The sequence below is a fragment of the Hoplias malabaricus genome, chromosome 3 (genome assembly GCF_029633855.1).
Source record: "Hoplias malabaricus isolate fHopMal1 chromosome 3, fHopMal1.hap1, whole genome shotgun sequence".
In the NCBI taxonomy this organism is placed as follows: domain Eukaryota; kingdom Metazoa; phylum Chordata; class Actinopteri; order Characiformes; family Erythrinidae; genus Hoplias; species Hoplias malabaricus.
In genome coordinates this window covers 11,136,170-11,157,353 of record NC_089802.1, presented here as the reverse complement: position 1 = coordinate 11,157,353, position 21,184 = coordinate 11,136,170, and the positions used below count along the sequence as shown (strand labels likewise).

Here is a 21,184-nt window from a genome sequence, read left to right as displayed (position 1 = left end):
CATTGTTTCTATACCCATGGTTTCAGCTCTACAGACCATATAGGTGCACTTTGTAGTTCCACAGATACAGACATTCCATCTGTTGCTCTGCATCATTTCTTAGCCCACTTTCACACTGTTCTTCAATGGTCAGGACCTCCTGAGGACCACCCCATAGGCTATAGTTTGCAGTTGTAGAGCTAACAATTAAGGCCATATGGCAAGAGGACATAATCAATTGGACAATGACATTTTAATGTTTGAACTGGTAAATGTATGCATTCAGAATGCAACTCCCCATTTATATTGTTAATTCTCTCCCTCAATGTTTCTTGTTTATACACCAAACTCTCTCTCTCTCTCTCTCTCTCTCTCTCTCTCTCTCTCTCTCTCTCTCTCTCTCTCTCATGCACATTGTGAGCAGTTCTTGTGTATCTGCAGCGCTCTTAATTTAAATGAGAGTTCTATGCAGAGAGGAAAATGGCCATGTGCTCGGAGCTGAAGCAGTCATGCTCGGCTGCACAGATCTTCATTCTGAATGAGGGATGATTAGCGCGCCCTCCCATCTTTCCCTCCCTCCTTTCATTTCCTTTAATTTCTGCTTTTTCTCCATCCTCTTGCCATGCGTCATGTTGGCAAATAAATGCTGTGTCCAAATCTGTGCGTGTGCACATGTGTGTGCATGAGATAGAGGGAGGGAGAAGGAGGAGAGGGAGTTAGAGGGGCTTTTTTCCCAGAGACTTACCTGTCCTGCTCTAGTGCTCTCACAAATGATTATTTCCTCCTCTGTGTTGATCTCGGGAGGGTTGTCATTTACGTCCAGAACCTGGATTGTGACAGGGACATGGCTCAGAAGACTTGGGTTATCTGAAAGAGAAAATGCCCAACACAGATATTAATGACAATAACACAGCTTTGGTTTGTCACAAATAATACATAATTCATAGGACAGATCTGTGCCCACATCATCAAGGAGCTGAGAACAGAAAGGGTTGAATACATTGTTAAAAATAAAGGTTACTGCAGGATTCTTGAGTTAAGAAGTCCAAGGATGGATACTAATAAGTTTATTTATTTTTATTTATTCATTCATTCTTTAATTATGGTTGTCTCCTAAGGCTTTCCCTTTTTCTAAAGTTGTGCAAAATGCTAGAATCTGCTAAAATGCTATTGTGGCACCATTCAAGGTGGAATGGAAAATTAAACATTTTTGTTGTCAAGATGTTTGCCTGAAAACCTAAGTGTAATGTTAAACATATTTAAAATGTTACCAACTATGGCAATATTTTTGATGCATTCCTATAAAGTTATAATATGTATAGTGTAATGATCGGTACTTTTGCCTTTTTATTTTTTTATTGTCTATATAAACCCTTTAGATAATGTGGAGACTCTCATTACAATATTCAACAAAGATTCTATAAGAACAATTGGCTGAAATGTTCTTTAGGGAACCCGAATGTTTCTTCTATGGCATCACACCAAAAAAAGTCCTTTCTGAAACCTCTATTTGGCAGTTTATCACTAATTCCAGATTCAGCTCTTTCTCTGTTTTGGTTTTCTGTTTGACTGTCGTTTCGCTTCCAGGCTGAAAAAGTTCAGAATATCTGTGGAATAAAAACATTCCCTGTCCTACAAAATGTTCAATGAGCTTTAAGCTAATCTGTTTTGCTGGAACAAAATGTGACACACTCTGCGATTGAGGCCAACGTCTGTAAGAAAGCAGGCACTATATGGAGAAACATTCCAGAATATTTAAAAGACTCAGAGAAACTGTGCAAACCCTGTTGGGTTTAACACCCAGTAAACTAGAGTCTCAGCATGACACAACATTGAGATTGTTATTAATTACTGTTACTGAAATAATAATGCAATTTCTACTCATTAGTCTAATCATACAACACTAATTCAGATAAAAAAATATACTGGATTATATAATAAACCATTAATATTCATTCTATTATTCTTTATTATGACAATGTTTCTCTCAATTTTAAGTATTATTAAAAATACATCTGTTAAAGCAAACAAAGTGTGAGTTCATTTGCCCTCAGAGTATGATTTGGTTTATTTTTGATGAATGAGCTACATTCTATAATAAGAATTCTCTGAGAAAACTGAGCATCTTGACAGGTTTCGGCTCTTTCATAGTATTGTATTTCAGTGAACATTGAATAATAACTGCCAAATATTGTCCATTCATATCCACATATAGTTTGCTTTGCTGATGCCACACTGTCTGTTAAACTACAGTCTCAGGAGAACTGTTTGCAATTTCCAGTTCTCAATTGTGGAGGGGGTTTGACTAGATGGAGAGTAAATGAATGATGTCTTCCTTGGTGTTAGGCCAATTGTTTTCAATCCAATAGAGTATCTAATACAGTATCTAAGTGTGGGTGTGTGTGTAAGCAAAAATAAAATAAAACATAATAAAATGTGCAGATTTTACATGATGAAAAGATAGCAAATGCATTAATTGAAATAATACATTTGGAACACTTAAATAATATTAAAAAAATACTTAATGAAAAATATGAGAAATGAGTATCTATACAATTTAGCTTTTCTAAAGTGATCAGTAGAATATAGTAGAAAAATTAACAGGAGATTATTAAGAGAATGAATAGGATAGGGAGCTTCCAGATAGTCATTTCATCATATTAAGTGCAAGGAAAAAGTGTGAATTAGTTTCAGACTGAATTAATATTTTCTATTCAATTCTAATGTCCATTTAATGCCTATGGATTCCAACAATTTCCATAAACCTGACCAGTTTCTTTGTGGTCAAGACCAATCCCTCTGGTGCTAAACCTGAGGCAGGATCTACCTTTAGATGCAACTGTCCCCAGGTGTCCAGAGTATTCTACAGTACACCTGGACTTTATTTTCACCCCATTTAGCATGGAGATGTGTGAAAACCTTTTTTTATCCACCTTTGATGTGGATATCTCCAGCGGATTAAAGTACAGCTACCGCTCTTTTCCTGTCCGCCTCCTTGTCACATGTTTACTGTCTCCCACCATCTCTGTAAACTTCTGTATCTGTCTATCAAATCACATCGCTCTGTCTGTCTCACTCCGCATCTTTGTTTGACGTTTTCTGTCCCTTTTGTTCTGTATTTCAGAAATAATATGTGGGAATAACAGCCTATTATAGTTCTCGGAGCCTCTTGTTTCCATGTCTTGTGTACTGCTCACTATTATGCCCTTTTCATCCATGTTTCTAAAGGCGTTGGTGGGGAAGGTGCAGCACAATGCGACATTTTTTTCTGACAGCTTTGTGCATCAAATGCCGTTTACTTCTTAAGGACGGAAAAAAGAATAATAAGAAAACATGCTGATAGAAAACAGCAAGGGTTTCTGCTGAGATTAGTGAGGCTCAGAAACTATGACACTGACAAATTTGGTAAAGTACTGGATTACCCGAGGGAGTTGGGTGGGAACTAGATTCATTTAAACACTTTCCTGTACTTACGTAAATCTCTGATTCCTGAGTATTTCAAATCCTAATATTGTGGTTTCCTTCACCACAGATGTTTAGTGGGTTGTATAGTTTAAAGTAAAGCAATGTTTTAAGGTTAAGCGTGGGGTAAGGGTTAGAGTTAGGCCAATAGTAATTATGGTAAGTTTACATAATGTATGTGTGAAAAAAAGGAAAGGGGAGAGAGCTGCAGCGAGTGGCTTTATGTCAACAATGATGTACTGGTGGTCACCCTCACTTTTTCTCTCAGTCATTTAGTGGGTTTTGATGTATTTATTGTTGTGGTTTACGATTTTTCAGAAGCACTGTGATGTATTTGTGGTCTATTAGATCTATTATGCCTAAACTCTTTTGGGTTATGTCTCATGTAATCACCCCCTCCAGTGTCAGGCTGAGAGCTTGGTCAGTGGTCACATAGAACTTGTCAGCACTGTGGTCACCCATAAAATGCTTCCTGTCTCTGTGACTTCTTTGGGTACACAAAAATATGTGTATTCAAATTTATATTTGTTCACTTTTTATCAGTGTATAGTTATTTATTTTCCATTATTTTTTTGTTGATGACAGGATCTGTGGTGCTTTTAGGGGCCAAAATAAAAATAAAAACAAACAAAACAAAAACAAACAAACACAGAAGAGATTAACCTGTGGTAATAGATGCTACTTGAATTAAGAAACTCAAAACATACGTTAGTCTGATGCTTTTATACCTTTACTCCTATTTATTTATTAATTAATTAATTAATTTATTTATTTAGGGAGTAGGTACATAACCTTTCTTATTTGACTCATTAATTCACCAGGATTCAGTATTTTTACTTGTGTATTCTCCCCACCTCTGATAGTAGCATTTATCATACAGTAGCATGATCAATAAATAACAAACTTTACTCTGTCTCCCTCATCCCTACACACTGAAAAATGGCCTTAGCCGAAGTGACTAACCCTTTAAAGCAGCTGTCTGCTGACAAACTGTCCCCATGGCAACTAACAACTTTGTGGCAGTCGAACATACAAACGTGTTCTCACCTAGTCAATTTAACCCACAAGTGAGGTAGGCGGCATGAGCCTCCAGATAATGAAAACCTCCAACTCGAGTTTGGAATTCCAGCTGCAGCGATTCTGTGCTGGTGCTTTTTCACTGTCTGATAGAAGTGGAATATCATTACCAGAGAGTAGACTTTGCTATTAGTGAATCATTAGTACTGGGCAAAAGATAGGGGAAAGGGTAATTGCCTAGATAAGATCTACAGCTGAAGAGCAACTTGGATCGACTCATATCAGCCACAAGAACGAACTGTGATTTTTATCGTTTTGGGAATTGACCTGAGAATTATGTTGATTCTGTGGTATCTTCCTTCATACAAATACCAAAATGCTTGTGTGCAAACATGCTATCACTGGTACAACACTGCTGAAGACACCCCGTTCTTACCAAGTTCACCGTTTCCTACTCACACTCGACATCAGCTGGATCTTGAAACACTTTCCTGGATGATTACTCCCTGTCCTCAACTGGACCAGACAGGGACCTGAGCCAGGCATTAAATCTGAGATCCTGGCTTTTAACAAAGCTCTGACACTATTCAGCACCACTAGGTCTCACTGAAAATGCATGGTGATATATTGATTGTTCAGGATGAGTATAGATGTCACAGGGAAGAGAAGTCTATCAAAAGGATTTTGCAGCATATAAAAAAAAGAGAAAACAGTGGACCACTCACAGGTGTCGATCAGGTAATGTTAAATTGTAGAAAAACAAAGCAAAACAAAATAAAAATCCTTTTTGATGCATTACTCTGAAGGAAGCATCTATACTTAGTTGTAATCTATTATCTGTATGTAATCTAATATTATCTATCAATAATTTTTATATATTTTATCTATGATTATTATCTTTACATTTGCCAATATAGTCCAACCTTCTCAATATCATGCATTTTGAATTATATTCCATATGTTTCTGCAAACTGTGCATTTTTAATAAATATTTTAATATATACTTTTTAAGGTTGGCTTAAATTTCATCTGATGAACAGTTTGGTTAATACTGTTTTACTAATGACACAATATATTATTATTATAATCATACACAACATAAGATGTAAAATATCCTATTGCCAATCCATTAGCGCTCCACATAGGGCCCACCACACACTCTTCCTACCTGCAGCCACCAAAATTTCTGTTGAATTCTACACCTCAACACTAAGATTGCTGTGGCCATTTATGATCCGATCAGCAACCAGCTATCCTTAACAACTACAGTTACTCATTGAGTCCGGTCCATTAGTACTCAAACCAGCCACTGCATCACTAGCTCTTCACAAGGGTCATCGGGCAGGCACCTCCTCTCATTGGTGTTTCGATGGTTTAAGCTTACAACACCTTCACACAGCTCAAACGTGAAGTCTGGTGTCCAAGACCCACCCCCTTCCAAGCTGGCTTTACAGTCCTACCTTACCCTTTACCATCAACAACCGTAAATCCACACTGGCCTCCCTGGTGACTAAGGCTGTACCTAGCCACATTGGCACCATTAATGCATGCTCAATACCACCAGTTCCATGTGAACTTTACATGCTACTTTACCAACATTTCCAATAGCATCTCTACAGTACATAGAGAGGTGGTGTAGCATGTAAAGTACATTCATTCATTCATTGTCTGTATCTGCTTATCCAGTTCAGGGTAGTGATGTGTCCAGAGGTTGCCCGGAATCATTAATCATTAATCCTTCACAGGGCAACACACCCTAACACATTCACTTATACACTCACACCTATGGACACTATTACGTTGCATATACATTTCAAAGGTCAAAATAAATAATACATAGGAAATAGTAAAATATTTGTTTATATCTTAACAACAACAAATGAATGTAGAACATAAAAATCAAATCCTAAATGCTTTGATGTCTGACTATGTAGTACAAAAGATATGGCTGCATAATTAAGCAGAAAGATTTTTGGTGCTCTAAAGATTTATTAAAAAAATGTAATAAAATTACATCATGGTGTTTATTAGCAATAATGAAACTAAAACCACTATCAGTATTTTTGCAAAAATATACAGACCCAATCTAACTAGATTTAACTTTTCTGAGATCATTTATGATTTACTCCTTTAGTGCTAGATATTACTTTTAAACATAAATTTAACTTAATTAATTGATTAATTAAATTCAATTTCAATACATATAACCATTAAATGCATATAGGACTGATCCATGGTACCCACCCTCCTCTGTTGCTGTGACAGTGATGTTGTGCCAGGGTGTGTCCTCTCGGTCCAGAAGCTGAGTGGTTCTAATGACACCGCTCACAGCCTCAATGTCGAAATATCCCTTGTCTCCCTCTCTTTGCTCAATGAAATACCTATATATAGACCAGAGACAGAGTGATAATTAATATTGCATGAATCTCTCCATTGCTCCCCTCTCAATCATCTGTACAGCATTAAAAGCACAGACTGCATGGGTATGCATGATAATAGGAGTGCTCTTTTTACACAAGCTTGATATTGGATGCCAGCTCACTTTGCATGTAGCCGGGTGGAGGGTCATTGCAGTGGACGCCCACAGCATATCAAATGTAGTCGGGAAGGATGGTATAAATTTTCATAGGAACGGATTGCTAGTGATTTCACAACTTAATCAGGCAGAAATGTGTTTAGTAGTCTACATCCAACTGTCTTTCACACAAATGTGTTTTGATGTAACTGAGAAAAATTTCATTCTTCAGGTAGGGTCTTTTTCCATGATACACCAACACTGATTAAATAAATAAAGCAGAACACTACAACATAGTTCAGGTTGTGTGGCAAATGCTGTATTACACTTGTTATGTTCTGCCTCTGTCTTAGTCCTGTTTCATTTTCTTCTGTTTGTGTTTCATTTTGTCTTGTTCTTGTATTTATGTTGCTTAATTTATGTGTTTTTGTCATGTTTTCTTTTGTTGAATAAACCTTCACTTAAACAAATTACCTTCTGTCTCCTTGTCACTCACACATTACAGTTGCAACACCACAGTTTGAATTTGAACCTGACTGGCTAAGTGACATTTTGTTTGTCTCTCTAAAATGGCACTCAACTTTTGGCATTATGCCAAGCTTAGACTCATTCACAGTAGGTTCGAAGCAGCCCATGTCATTTCACGATTATATAAGATGTGTGTGAGCACACAACAGTATTACAATGTTACAGTTTACAAAAGTGCACTTAAAGTAGTTGAATTTATGACACAACTCTACAAACCTTTAGTCAAAAAAAGTCAAATGTCTTGTCAAATGTGATAAACACCCTGCCCCACATTAAATATGGCTCTTACTGGTATTCTGGTGTGCTGACCAACTGACCAGAGCTTGCCCAGTACCTGTATTTCATGGTGTTGCATGTATAATTGCATAAATATTGGCTTTAATGACATCAATATGAGAAAACAGATCATCAGGCTCCTGAGTGGCCCGGTGGAATAAGTGTTGGGCCTGTCACCTCAGTTTTAAATGGTATTAAAGAAAATCCCCTACACATGTACAAGGTATGCACTAAATTTCAAGTGTCCACTGCCTGTGCTGGTATTGTACTATGCGGTACTACTCAAAATCAATACTTGTATACATGAACATTTCCATTGGAAATTTATTTTAGCTGTTCATTACTGAAACCTATGATATCCTTCCAATATTTTATGCCTAGTACTTGACATTGGCCAAATCACATATGCAGACAAGCAGTGGACACAGAAGTAGACAGTCTATCCACTCACTTGTGAAGGCAGCCTTGGGCCTTCAATTCTCATTTCTGTGATGAATCCAACACTCCCTGAAACCTTGGTAAATCTTCCCAAAGACTACTTCAACGCTTTCATGAAAAATGTAAACGTATTTACAAACAAACATCAAGAGTATGCAGTTCAATTTGTGTTTAGACAAAGTATTTCTTTGACATTCTGGGTTTTGAAAACCCTCTAGAATGAAAATCAATTAGCAGCAGAGAAAGAGAGAGAGAGAGAGAGAGAGAGAGAGAGAGAGAGAGAGAGAGAGAGAGAGAGAGAGAGAGAGAGAGAAGGGAGGGAAACAAACACAAATAGCAATAAATAAGAAAGAAGAGAGGATAGATACATTAAAAGTACAATAGAATAAGAGAACAATAATGGAAAAGAGAGATAGATAGAGACCCTGTATAAGAAATTAAAGAACATAGATACACGCACAAGCCCCATTTATGCCCCATTCATTTAGTTTCTGAAAAGTTCAGCGTTCAGTATAGGGTTGCTGTTGCTTTCTGGAGCCTACCTGGAATCAATGGGCAGAAAAACACCCTGGATGGGGCGCCAGTCCATCACAGGGTACCACCTTCACCCACATACTTCCACAGCTATGCACACTTTGTGCATGGCCAATCAACCTACTAACATGTTTTTTTTTTTTTTGGATTGTGGGAGGAAACTTGATGGCCCTGAGGAAACCCATGCTGATGTGGGAAGAACACACCCAACTCCTTACACACAGAGACCTGAACTGTGTGACAGCAACACTGTGCCATCCAGGAATATATATTTGCACTGTAAATGGTGCTGTATTTATATTATGGTGCATGTGCAAAATTCTGTTGCATCTTAAAGAGTGTTTAAAAATTCAGAATTATTCAAAAGTTTTAAAATATTTTAAGGTGGAAGAGAAGACTGCAAAACAGCAAATATATATAAAAACAACAACAACAACAAAATGTTGGCCTGTAACAGCTGCTGAGTTTTCAGAGACAGGTATGTAGAACATGACACACTGTGTGGACAGGGCCAGTGACACACTGAATATGGATGGATGGATGGATGGATGGATAGATGAATAGATGGATAGATAGATAGATAGATAGATAGATAGATAGATAGATAGATAGATAGATAGATAGATAGATAGCAATAAAAGATGCTTAGAAATTCTTAGAAAGTTCTGCCCCAAAGAAGGCCTGTTTTGGCCTGTTGTGTACATGAATTCCATACACATTTATTTATTATTTTGTTATTTGTTTGTTCTGGTGCAGACCTTGAACAAACCCTGAAAGACACACTCATACTAATGAACCTATTAGCATGCTATAGCTGTAGAAAAGCCATCATTACTGTGTCTTTTTTTTTTCTTGACAGGGAGATAGATTTCTCAAGCCTTTTGAGAGACATGTTGAAAAGACCTCTTATGATATAAAGTAGAAACAATGTCTAAAGCAACAAGAAAGAGCTTTATCCAGTTACCTGCATGATGGGTGTTTTTAAGCACATCTATTTTTCTATCAAGGTTAAATGAACAGGGTTAAAACTGTTCCTTCCTTAAAGTTGGGGTAGGATTCAGCACTGAGAAATCGCACTGAAAGAAATCTGCACCTCTTGGAAACAATAATAAAACTCACCCTGAAACCCAAAGTAACATGCTATAATCAGTCCCAGACTTCTGGTCCAAACCTTGAATAGAAATAATGCTTTCTATACAAGCCTGACTCAACCTTTTTGACACTTCTAGCCAACTTTTGGCATTGATCAGGGAGAACTTAAGCTCAGTGCAATAATTTTCATACTTTTCTACTGAGAATTACATCAGTGTATGCACAATATAATATCTGTTTCCAGAAAGGGTTAACCTTAATGTATTTTCATTATAAGAGTGTCTTTAAACTATTAGATATATTACATATTTAAGAATTGATATTTAACCCCATCTGAACCATTGGGACCCGTCAGGTTTGGGCATTGTTCCTCCCCTGAGAGGATTTTATAAAATCTTAATGAGAGATTGTAATGCTGACCTATTTATTCATTATTTTATATTTAATAATTTAAAATTGCCACCAAAATGAAGGGCTTTCTTTGTAAATAAGTGTTGTCCACCAACATTCCTGTGAGCAAAATATTTCAATATCAAATGATGCTTCAGAGATAAGCTGCTTTTCAAATAAAATGGATGTAGGGTTTAAAAGCCTTTATGCACAAGAGCGGCTGTGAGTACAAGAAACCCTGACCACACTAATTACCATCATTCTCCAGAGAGTGTGTGTATGAGAGAGAGAGAGAGAGAGAGAGAGAGAGAGAGAGAGAGAGATGACAACAGGACACAGGAAAAGCATATGTGTCATATCTCACAGCCTTCTCATTAAATTTGGCTGTTTTTAAATAAAAGAGAAATAAAAAGAAATAGACAATAAAGAGCATCTAAGCTCTATTGCCATAACACAATAAAGGAAATGATCTAAAAAAAAAAAGGATAAATAAAGGGAGAGGACTGTAGCTGGGCTAGCAAATTTCCATGAATATATTACACTTTATGAGCATGCATAATCTTATGATTACCTTTGAGTAGTATGGAAGGAGGCTGCACTGGTGATTGTGGTTTGGAGGATATAGCAAGAAGGAAAGTGTCTCAATCCAGAGCAGCCTCCCACTCCTCATATCCTTCATTTAAGACATCAGTAATATGGAGAATATAAGGGAAATGCATTTAAATTAATATTTAACTTTTCTTCCATGTGTTCCACTTAAGAGGTTCCTCCAGAGGATTTTTGGAAATGGTTGGGAATGGGACATATATATAAAAAACCTTTTAAAATAATGTTTGAAAACATAGAATAAAATGAGTCGTTCTGATTTTGTGCTCCTTTTTACAAGAGCGTCTGCTCCTCACTCCTAGGTTCTCGCACTAAACTGAGCTGTGCCACATTGTCATTTAATGGAACAAGTGCTGCAACTGGTCATTCTGAACAAGACTGTTTAGACAGGGGACAATGCTGCTGCATTGTTTCATCCTGTTGTTTTGACCAAAGCATGTCACAGACATTTTTATTAAGACCCAGAGACCTGTTATCACTTCTGCATATGTTTTCTTTAAGCTAAAATCCTGACTTGCATCCATTCACAATGTATTGTTTATTTGTATTTATTCTCATAATTTGCACCTTAAGTAAATGATACCTGTTCTGCCTGGCTGTTCTGATTGTGCTTCATTCAAAAGGCAGTCCAGGCTGAAACTCTCTATGGGTGTTTCTCAATATGCATTAATGTGTGTTGGTATGTCCTTGCATTCCTGCTTGATTATAATTTTCCAGTGGATACAAATATATTCCAGTATTCAAAAATACAAAACATTTAAGAACATTCTTCTGCAGGAATTAAGTCCATTCTTTGTGTTCCTGCTATTGAGAAAAGGCCTATAAACACTGTGTAAGTGAACAGAGCTAAGCTGCTATAGATATAGATGAGAATGCATTGGTTTTGGTGACATCACAGAACCTATTAATTTTTAAAACATTAATAGGTTAAATAGTGGAAAACAAACAGACACAGAAACATAACCAAAAAGTGTGTCAAGTTCATTGGGATTTTGGCATTTTCATTATAGGCTGCTCACTGAATTATTGTTGTAGCAGAAAAGCAAACCTCATGTGAAAGCATATCTTTTCCTCTGCATCTTACCTGACTGGGCTGTTCTTGCTGTCTGGGTCCTGTGCTGTTACTGCTCCCACTTCTGTTCCAATCTCTGCGTTCTCATAGACATCCATTATATAGTAATCCATAGAGAAAACTGGAGGTTCATCCATATCGCCAACTGATATCTTCAGAGTAGTATCATCCTTAAAAGATCCCATAAAAGAGAAGCGGGGGTCCAGGTGTGTGTTCTCTGCCACAATGTGCAAAGTGTATTGTTTCTTCTTTTCAAAATTAAGAGGCTGGAAAAAAAAAAAGGTAAATCAAGGGCTTATTGCCAAATGTAAAAACTCTGAGGTGTCTAGGCAATAGCTGAACAATTATTAGACAGTGAAATAATGCAAATTCTGATGTAATAAATGCAATTAATTCATTAATCCCAGCGTGGCCAAATTCATCAAACATTAAAGTTCACAGTAAGAGGTACAAAAGTTTTCTTACTGGACCTTAAAAGGCAATTAGTGAAGACAAATGTGTCAGTACAAGACCAGTCCTTGTGTCCTTTAATTTCACTGTCTTTGCCAACACATGTGGCTCTCTTTAGCCTTTGGTCATTCAATGGTTGCACCACATGAAAGCAGAATTATACTGCATTGGGCAGATGTGTGGAGCTCAATAGATCGCTTTCTGTTCTTGAGCACAGAGGTTGAAGTGTCTTCTGAATGAGGTCTTGTCAATATGACCTCCACCCTCAGTTGGCTGGGTCTCGGACACCACTGAATGGCTGAGATTGGTTTTTGGATGAGCTCTATGTTTGCTGGACCCAGCTATGAACCTTGACCCAACGATATGGTGCTTTCTGTCGTAGAAGATACCGGTAGAGTAGTAATATTAGCTTTTATTACCAACTTTGCCCAGGAGTCTACCATTCTGAACTTTAGCCTTAGAGTAAAAACACAAGCCTGAACAGATGTCTGTGTGTGTGTGTGTGTGTGTGTGTGTTTGTGGTTGGTGGAAAATAGTGGGTAATATCTGTACCATCTACCCAGAACACCTGCTCCGGTAAGCACATTGAACTACACCAATACAAATCTTTGGGCAAATCTCCTAATAATGTGTTTGCCTACATAATTAGATGGATGGACAGACAGATAAATAGAGAGATTACTCCATGAAACCCTGAGGGATATGCACATTTTGCAGCAGCACAATAATAGTGTGAAAGTAGATAAACCTAAGAGCACAATAAACAATTAAGTCATACATTAAAACAATTCTGATATGAAAGTAAACAAAATAAAAATATGTATACCATAGAACAATTATGTAAATGAGGGGAAGAATGTGAGTGAGTGTTCAGTAGAGTGTATAGGCAGAGTAAAATAAAAAAGCAAAATGTGTAGTGGATATTAATGTTAGTGTGGATGAAACCTGTCAGAGCATTGTAAACAATCCTTGTACAATGTATAAATTAAGAATTATAAGTGCAGTGTGTATGATTTTAATGGAAAAGTGGCAATTCATATTTGCTATGAGCAAAAATTCATAGAATCATGACTCATCTGACAAATGCACTAAATGTAAATGTATGTGAATTTAACAAACACACACACACACACAAACAACATTTAATTGGAAAATTAAGAAAAACAAATTAGCAAAGCTCTTGTTTATAATGATGTGATCTTTTGATTAGCCTCTGAATGGTTTACAGTTCTCTACACAGTCCTGAAAAAAGAGAAAGTGAAGGATGATGTAATAACTGGATACCTTTCTCAGACTAATGATGCCCTCTCTCATGTCTTTGTCTGTAGCAATGGAGAACATATTGGCTCCTTCAGGGTTGAGAATACTGTATTTGATATCAGCATTGACCCCCACATCCTCATCGCTGGCTTTGATCTTTCCCACTGGCTTCCCAACTTGAGCAGTCTCGGGCACATACAAGTGGTAGTTCTCTGCAGAAAAAATATATCTTATGAACACAAAACCTCTCAGATAGAAACCTCATTATAGCAGTGTCTAAATCAGATGAATTTTCTGTTATGCTTTTCCATGTTGTTTCACAGCAAATATCTTTAACCCATTGCTCTGCATACGTTGTCCAATCCACTCATACCAGCACAACACACACTAACACACCACCACCATGTCAATGTCATTGCAGCCCTGGGAATGGTCTAGATAGACTAAAGTCTGTAATGATAAAACAACAAAGTGTTTCTGTGTGGATATTGGAGATGAGGTATTGGACAGTGAGTGTGAAAAACAAGGGGATGGTCATAATTTTATGGCTGACTGGTGAATATAAACAATCCTGTCTTTTCCCAGATTCATTCATTATCTGTAACCGTTTATCCAGTTCAGGGTCGCGGTGGGTCCAGAGCCTACCTGGAATCATTGGGCACAAGGCAGGAATACACCCTGGAGGGGGCGCCAGTCCTTCACAGGGCAACACACACACTGACACATTCACTCAAACCTACGGACACTTTTTGAGTCGCCAATCCACCTACCAACGTGTGTTTTTGGACTGTGGGAGGAAACTGGAGCACCCGGAGGTAACCCTCGCGAACACTGGAAGAATACAGCAAACTCCTCACAGACAGTCACCCGGAGCAGGAATTGAGCTGTGTGACTGCGAAACTACCTTCTGCACCACTGGGCCGCCCTATTCCCAGATTGTTTCTTGCTAATTAAAAAGAAAATATTAAGAGAAACGATCATATTGCTCGGTCAAATGATCTTATAGATCATTTTCCTACACTCACCACCCATTTTCTCAACTCCACAGTCCCATACAAATGCTAGAACAAATGTATATGTGTTTGTTTTTTTCCCCTCTATAAAACGCTTGTGCTATATAGCACACAATTGTGCTATGAAATGGAAATAATCTTATAATTCTGTAAAGGTATAATAATAATATACCCTTGCCAGAATATATCATTTGACCCGTTATTTCCAAACATTTACAAATGCATAAAAGTATAGAAGTAATATAGAAGGTGTTTTGTCACAATCAACAGAAGGGGTTTTGTCACACTCTGTGCAGAGTTTCAGTTGGTAGATTCACACTTTATTGAAAGTTACCTGCCAGTAAATTCAGAAGATGTCATTTACACACAAAAAAAGACATCTAAATTCATGGTCCACAATTGCTTCCACTTACATTTTCTGCATGCTGTTCAGACATCTGCTCTCCAGCAAATAATGATTAAAAATGGCACTTCAGAGTACCAGCGATAGGATGAGTCACAATGTAATGAGAACAAATTCAGACAAAAGAGAGATATATTACCATTTCTAATAAGGTATATAACAGTATTTAATGGCTCCTAAAATTCACCCATAATGAGTCCAAAACGGTTTGGAAATTTAAGTTAATAAATTAAATGGGGGCAGCTTGGTACTGGAAGATTCCTGGTTCAATACCAGTGCCCGCAGGAGCATCCATGGCTGAAGTGCCCTTGAGCAAGGCATCCAACCCCCAGAATGCTCCCCAGGTGCAGAAGACGGCTGCACGCTGCTCTGGGTGTGTTCCCTGCCTCTAATCACTAGTGTGAGTGTGTATGTGTTCACTGCCACGGATGGGTTAAATTCAAATGTAAGTGAAATTTCATTGTATGGTTCATTGTATGATACAGTGACCATAAACTATGCCACTAATGCATTATTTCACTATTGTACAAAGTATTAAATATCAAAATAAGCCAATAAGTGCAGTAAGAAGTACAAAGTGAATTAATTCTGAAGAGTCATGTAGTACTAGAGATGTATTAGCTAGAGAGCAGGAAACTATTGTTCATTTCACTGCTTAAGTCGATACCAACTACAGCTTTAGGGCAAGACCTCTGACATTATATTAGCTTAAATCTGTGACATAATTAAAATGGTCAGTCTTAGTTTGTAAGAGCAAAATGCCATAAATGTGAATGTGTATATTATAATAGAAATTAATTAATAGCACTGTTTTGTTATACTGGCATGCGTATTTCTCTGAATGGGTTTGTGACTATAGTTTCTTAAATGAACTTTTCTTGTTTAAAATAACTTTCTTATTTAAATACTTGTGTCATTTTGAGAATATTATTTGTTTATTATTCTTTATATATATTTTTTATAATAATAGTACTACTAATAAAAAGGTTTTGTGAGTTTTGTCTGTATGTAGCCCATAATCTTAAACTCCCAAATGAAAGATTCTTTCATCTAATGTAATCAATTTGAAAAGCCATCATCTTGAAAAAGTTATTTTGTAAGAAAGTGCAACAGCATGTAGCATCATAATTAAAAATGCTTTTTTTTGGCACATCACATATCCTACATTTACTAGTCTTAAGCAAACAAATATAACATCCAAATAACTGAAGATTTACCATCCGAATAATTGGAAAAGAGAGCTTAAATGACATTTACACAAACTTTAATGAGTAATTTTGTTTCCTCTCTGTATGAACTGATGAAACTTCGGTCATATCCAATGATGTGGAGAAATATTTTGAAAGTTATTTAATTTGAGAAATTGTTTTCTTATTATTATTTATTGATCACTAAGAATCCTTGCCATATCAGCTCAGTTTTGCTGAACTGTGACCTGAGTATGACATTAATGAAGCATCATCACTGGGTTACTCACTTTGGGGGAATTTGGGGGCGTTATCATTGACGTCAGTTAATGTAATGTTGACCGTGGTGGAGCCGGACAGTCCGCCAACTTGTCCTGCCATGTCTTTGGCTTGGATGACCACAGCATAGTGCTCTCTTGCTTCTCGATCCATGTTTTCCAAAGCTGTTCTGATGATCCCTGCACAGAACAGAGGCAAATTTCACATATAATGTGGTAAACAAATCAAATCCTACATGATTCCAGTATATTAATGTCTCTAATGATGTTCACATACAATGCTTGTTTGCTTATATGTTAAAAGAAAAAAACTGCCATGATTAATTTGTAACTAAATATTTTCAATCCTGTATCTATTTTAAAGTAATGGACTATAATTAACTAATGGGTTATAAACTTTCACAACTTTGGGCTGTTTTACATTGGAGCTGTCTTTTCTGGAGTGAAGATGCATCATCCACTAACTTGTGGTAACTAAGTGATATTTGTGATCCAGAGTTTATCATCCAACACCAGTATCTGACCTCACTAATTTACCTGTGGGTGAATGCCATCAAATACTCACAGAAATATTCCAGCATTTATTAAAAAGCCATTGCAGAAGAGTATACACTGCAATTAAACCGCATCAAACCTTAATACTCTGTAACTTTATCTTTTATAACAATAAATATTAATATAATTATTTATATAATCTGTGTGATCCGTGCAAAAGACTTGATACCATAAATGCTGCAACAGCTCAGATATTTTTGATAATGTTTCATACCTTCATAACCAGATCAGGTCTGAGACATGTCACCAACTATATTTAGGAACTATCACCTGATTCAATCTCCTAAGCTTTATACACTCTCTAACTTCACAAACTTTGGGCTAACCTTCAGCAACCATAGGCTCCTCTAAGCAACTGTCTAATGATCTGAAGATGAAAGTAATCTATGCCCACAAGGCAGGGAAAGGGCTAAAAGAAGATAGCCAAGTTTTCATCTTGTGGTTTATACAGTACTGAATGCTATTAAGAATAGTGGTCCAGGGGAACTGTGGAGGTCAATATGAGATATGGAACATCAAGAAAACTTTTGGAGAGAACTGTATGTAGGTAAGAAAGGCAAATCACAAAGGCTGGTAAGAAAGTAATATTACTGCCAAGACCTTTCAAAAAACCTAGATGACACAGGAGTGGGTGTGTATTGTTAAACTGTGCAGTGTTGCTTGTACAAACATAATCTTCATGGAACTGTCATCAGAATGAACACATGCCAATGTCTTTAAAACATCTATACAAGTAAAAGGAGTTTGGGGAATAAGTCTAAATTTATTTTTGATTAAGTCAAATTATTGATTAAATCAAAATAAAACTCTATGGTCACAATCACCACTAGTAAGTTCATACAAAAAAAGGAACTGCATTTTATGATTGCAATTGAGAGTTTGAGAAATACCTTCAAAGAACAAAAATTGGAAGACTTCAGCTGTCTACAAAAAACATTTTCAAGTTATTATTTTTGCCATAGGGCATGTTATGAAATACTATGTAAGGTGTCCAGACATTTATACAGGCCTGATGATTTTTTTTAATGAATAATGTTATGACATTAAGACAAAGTAATTATATGTTAGAATCTGCTGTGGTTTATGTTTAATTAGCAATAGTGATTGTTTCTCAATTAAAAAAAGTGTACTTTAGCTGAGGGTGCCCAAACTTTTGCATACAAGTGTATATATATATATATGATAACATAAAGTTTTTGCAATTATGATAGTTTGGTTGCTTTAGAGCTTAGTTTACAAATAAGGGCTTTTTGAACTGGGGAGTGAATAAGAAATCATCATCATCCCTTCCAAGTCTTCCTTTTGGTGGTTAAGGTATCCTAATAATATATATATCAAAAATAACAGATTATCCTTAGATTAATGTTTTCAATATATAAGGGCTTCAAAGTCAATTTCAAACAGTGTGTTAAAAAACTTTTTTTTTGACATCCTCTAGGTCAAATTATACTGTTTGAAACATGTGCTGACACTGCACAGTTTAAATTTATTTATTTATTTATTTTTTTTGGTAAAATATATTTACACCTTGCTTTGGTTTTCAAGGGCTTTGTGAGAAGTAATGGGCCAGTCTGACAGTTTATATAACACACATAACATAAAACAATAGCTTCCATTGTGCTCTCTATCTTGATTCTCGGGTTCTTTTTCTGCCAAGGTCAGGCTTTCTCTACTTTTCATTAAATTTCAAATGACTACACAACCTTGGAGGGACATGAGCACAACCTTCCACAATGGTCTTTCTATCATATTTACCATTAAAGTGAAATTCATACCCATGAGCCTAAAAGGGGAAAGGGAATAACTTGCACTCCTTGATGCATTTTAATATTAAAAAAGCAAAGGGTACAAAGTTGCACCCATTGCACTCCTGGCAAATACTTAAATATTAACTGTTTGGACTTCTTAGAAATGCTATTCAAAACAATATTGAGTGAGGAAATCACTCTTTCCATTAAAGTATGTTGTTTCTTATATTCATTAACATGAGACCATAGAGGGTTTAGCAAACATAAAATGATACATGTAACTATGAAACCACACAAAAAAAAGTTACTGAACTTTCATTGCAGTAGTCCCCTTAAAGGGTTATCTTCAGCACTGATGCCATACACACTCTCTTGATCCTATAATTATACATTTGTTTTCTTTTCTATTTTCAAACAGTCTACTATTTACCCCAGACCTCAAAACCACCCAGAACACTATGCACATTATACAGGTTTGCTGTGGAAAAAGAGGTTTAGTTGACCGTTTTGGTTTTTCACACAGTTAAACAAATTAAAACGTAAGGCAATTTGGTATTTTCATGACACATTAAAGATAAATAAATAAATAAATAAACATTAATTCACTAATTCATTCATTGTCTGAAACCGCTTATCCAATTCAGGGGCGCGGTGGGTCCGGAGTCTACCTGGAATCACTGGGCGCAAAGGCAGGAACACACCCTGGATGGTGCGCCAGTCCTTCACAGGCCAACACACACACATTCAATCACACACTCACACCTAAGGACACTTTTGAGTCACTAATCCACCTACCAACGTGTGTTTTTTGACCATGGGAGGAAACCGGAGCCCCCGGAGGAAACCCACGCAGACACGAGGAGAACAGGATATAACATAATTATGCTATTTATTTTGCAGGCTAATGTTCATTGTAACCAAGATGGAGTAACAGAACTAAATTGATTCTGTTCATTAGAGTAAAGGAATGTAAAGTGACGTGGACGAAGGTCAATATAGAAGCCCTCACTGTCAGTCAAAACCTCACATCTCACATCTCACATCTATTTTGATCAGTTTCGCAAATTTTGCGTTGGTGCATTTGTCCAAATTTTTTACATCACAAAAAAAAATAAATACATAAATAAATAGTTACTGTTTCTGCTCAGTTGTCCATGTGCCTCCCATGTCTAGAAATGAAACTGTCATAACTGTGGCGTGTGTAGGCCATCAGTATGGTAATATCTGCACCTCAAAAGTGTAGATGCTTTGATATGCTGCAGTCATTGGCAGGTTTGTTTTAGCTGAGGTGGGCACCAAGAAAAAGTTGCAATACTCCCAGCATCAGACACTCTCTGCAGGCACATTGTATGACCACAGACAGAATTTACTGGTTTGCTTCTGAAAAGCTGTATGAATATCTAGCTCTCCCATGTCCAGAGTAATTTATAACTGTAAATTTTGGGGGTTTGTACTTTGGGGGTTAATAATGTGCAGTTTTTTGTGGCATTGTTGTTTAATCTTCTCAGTAAAATCATGACGACTGGGCCTTTTCAAGGCTGATATATATTTGAAACTATAAATGAAATTATCAGGCATCAGGCTACATTTTACAACATATACAAAAGTTACATTTCTGGTTAGGAGTTAGGGACTGAACTGAACATCAAGTCAACAAAGAACTGCTCCATAGAAGCCACTCTATAAGCAACTTCTAGTCGAAGCGTTTTTTTTTTCTTTGTGAAAATAATGAATGTCATTGTTCTAATGCTCTGCTCATGCACACTCTGTGGAAAACAATAATGTTCTATTGTTTCTATATATTTGTCCCTTGTACATTTTCCCAAGGATATCACTGGAATGATAATAATCAAAATTAATAAAAATGAATAAGTCTACATAAATACTGTAGGGACGCTAACACTGAAATTCACTCAACTAGTTTTAAAAAGTAAAGATTCGTCTACACTAACAAATAATGTTAATAAATAACAAGAGCTACTATCAAAATGTATACTGTGATTTATTAAGATTCTTACCAAAATATATTTAATGAAGAATTCTAGGTTTCACAGGGAGCTCTGCCTAATGTTGTCATTTCAGTGTAGAGTGCGCGTGTGGCAATATTAAAAGGTTGGCTCATAAGCAATTTCAGAATCCAAGGAATCCATATTTTGTGGTACAGATACATGTACAGTATGACCTATAAGTTTGGGAACACTCTAGATCTTCATGGCATGTGGTGAAAAAAATATATAAAAATTTTTCTAAAGATAAAAAAGCTTGAACATCGATTTCCTTATTTGGGAATAGCAAAGACTAATTTAAAAAAAATAGGTTAGAGATAGATGTCTCGGAGTATGATTCATAAAGAAAGCACAACCTACACAGAAAATAAAATA

General features: G+C 36.5%; 1 protein-coding gene across 2 annotated transcripts in view; it reads right to left on the bottom strand.

Moving 5' to 3' along the window:
* LOC136690835 (cadherin-18) overlaps positions 1 to 21,184 on the bottom strand; it is a 170,333-nt gene that overhangs the window by 25,378 nt on the left and 123,771 nt on the right. For both annotated transcript variants that reach the window (XM_066662885.1, XM_066662884.1), the window contains exons 5-9: positions 16,513 to 16,680; positions 13,644 to 13,831; positions 11,922 to 12,175; positions 6,703 to 6,839; positions 725 to 846 (exon numbers count right to left, since the gene is read on the bottom strand). In XM_066662885.1, coding sequence (XP_066518982.1) covers positions 725 to 846; positions 6,703 to 6,839; positions 11,922 to 12,175; positions 13,644 to 13,831; positions 16,513 to 16,680 — 869 coding nt within the window. The remainder of the gene's footprint in view (positions 1 to 724; positions 847 to 6,702; positions 6,840 to 11,921; positions 12,176 to 13,643; positions 13,832 to 16,512; positions 16,681 to 21,184) is intronic.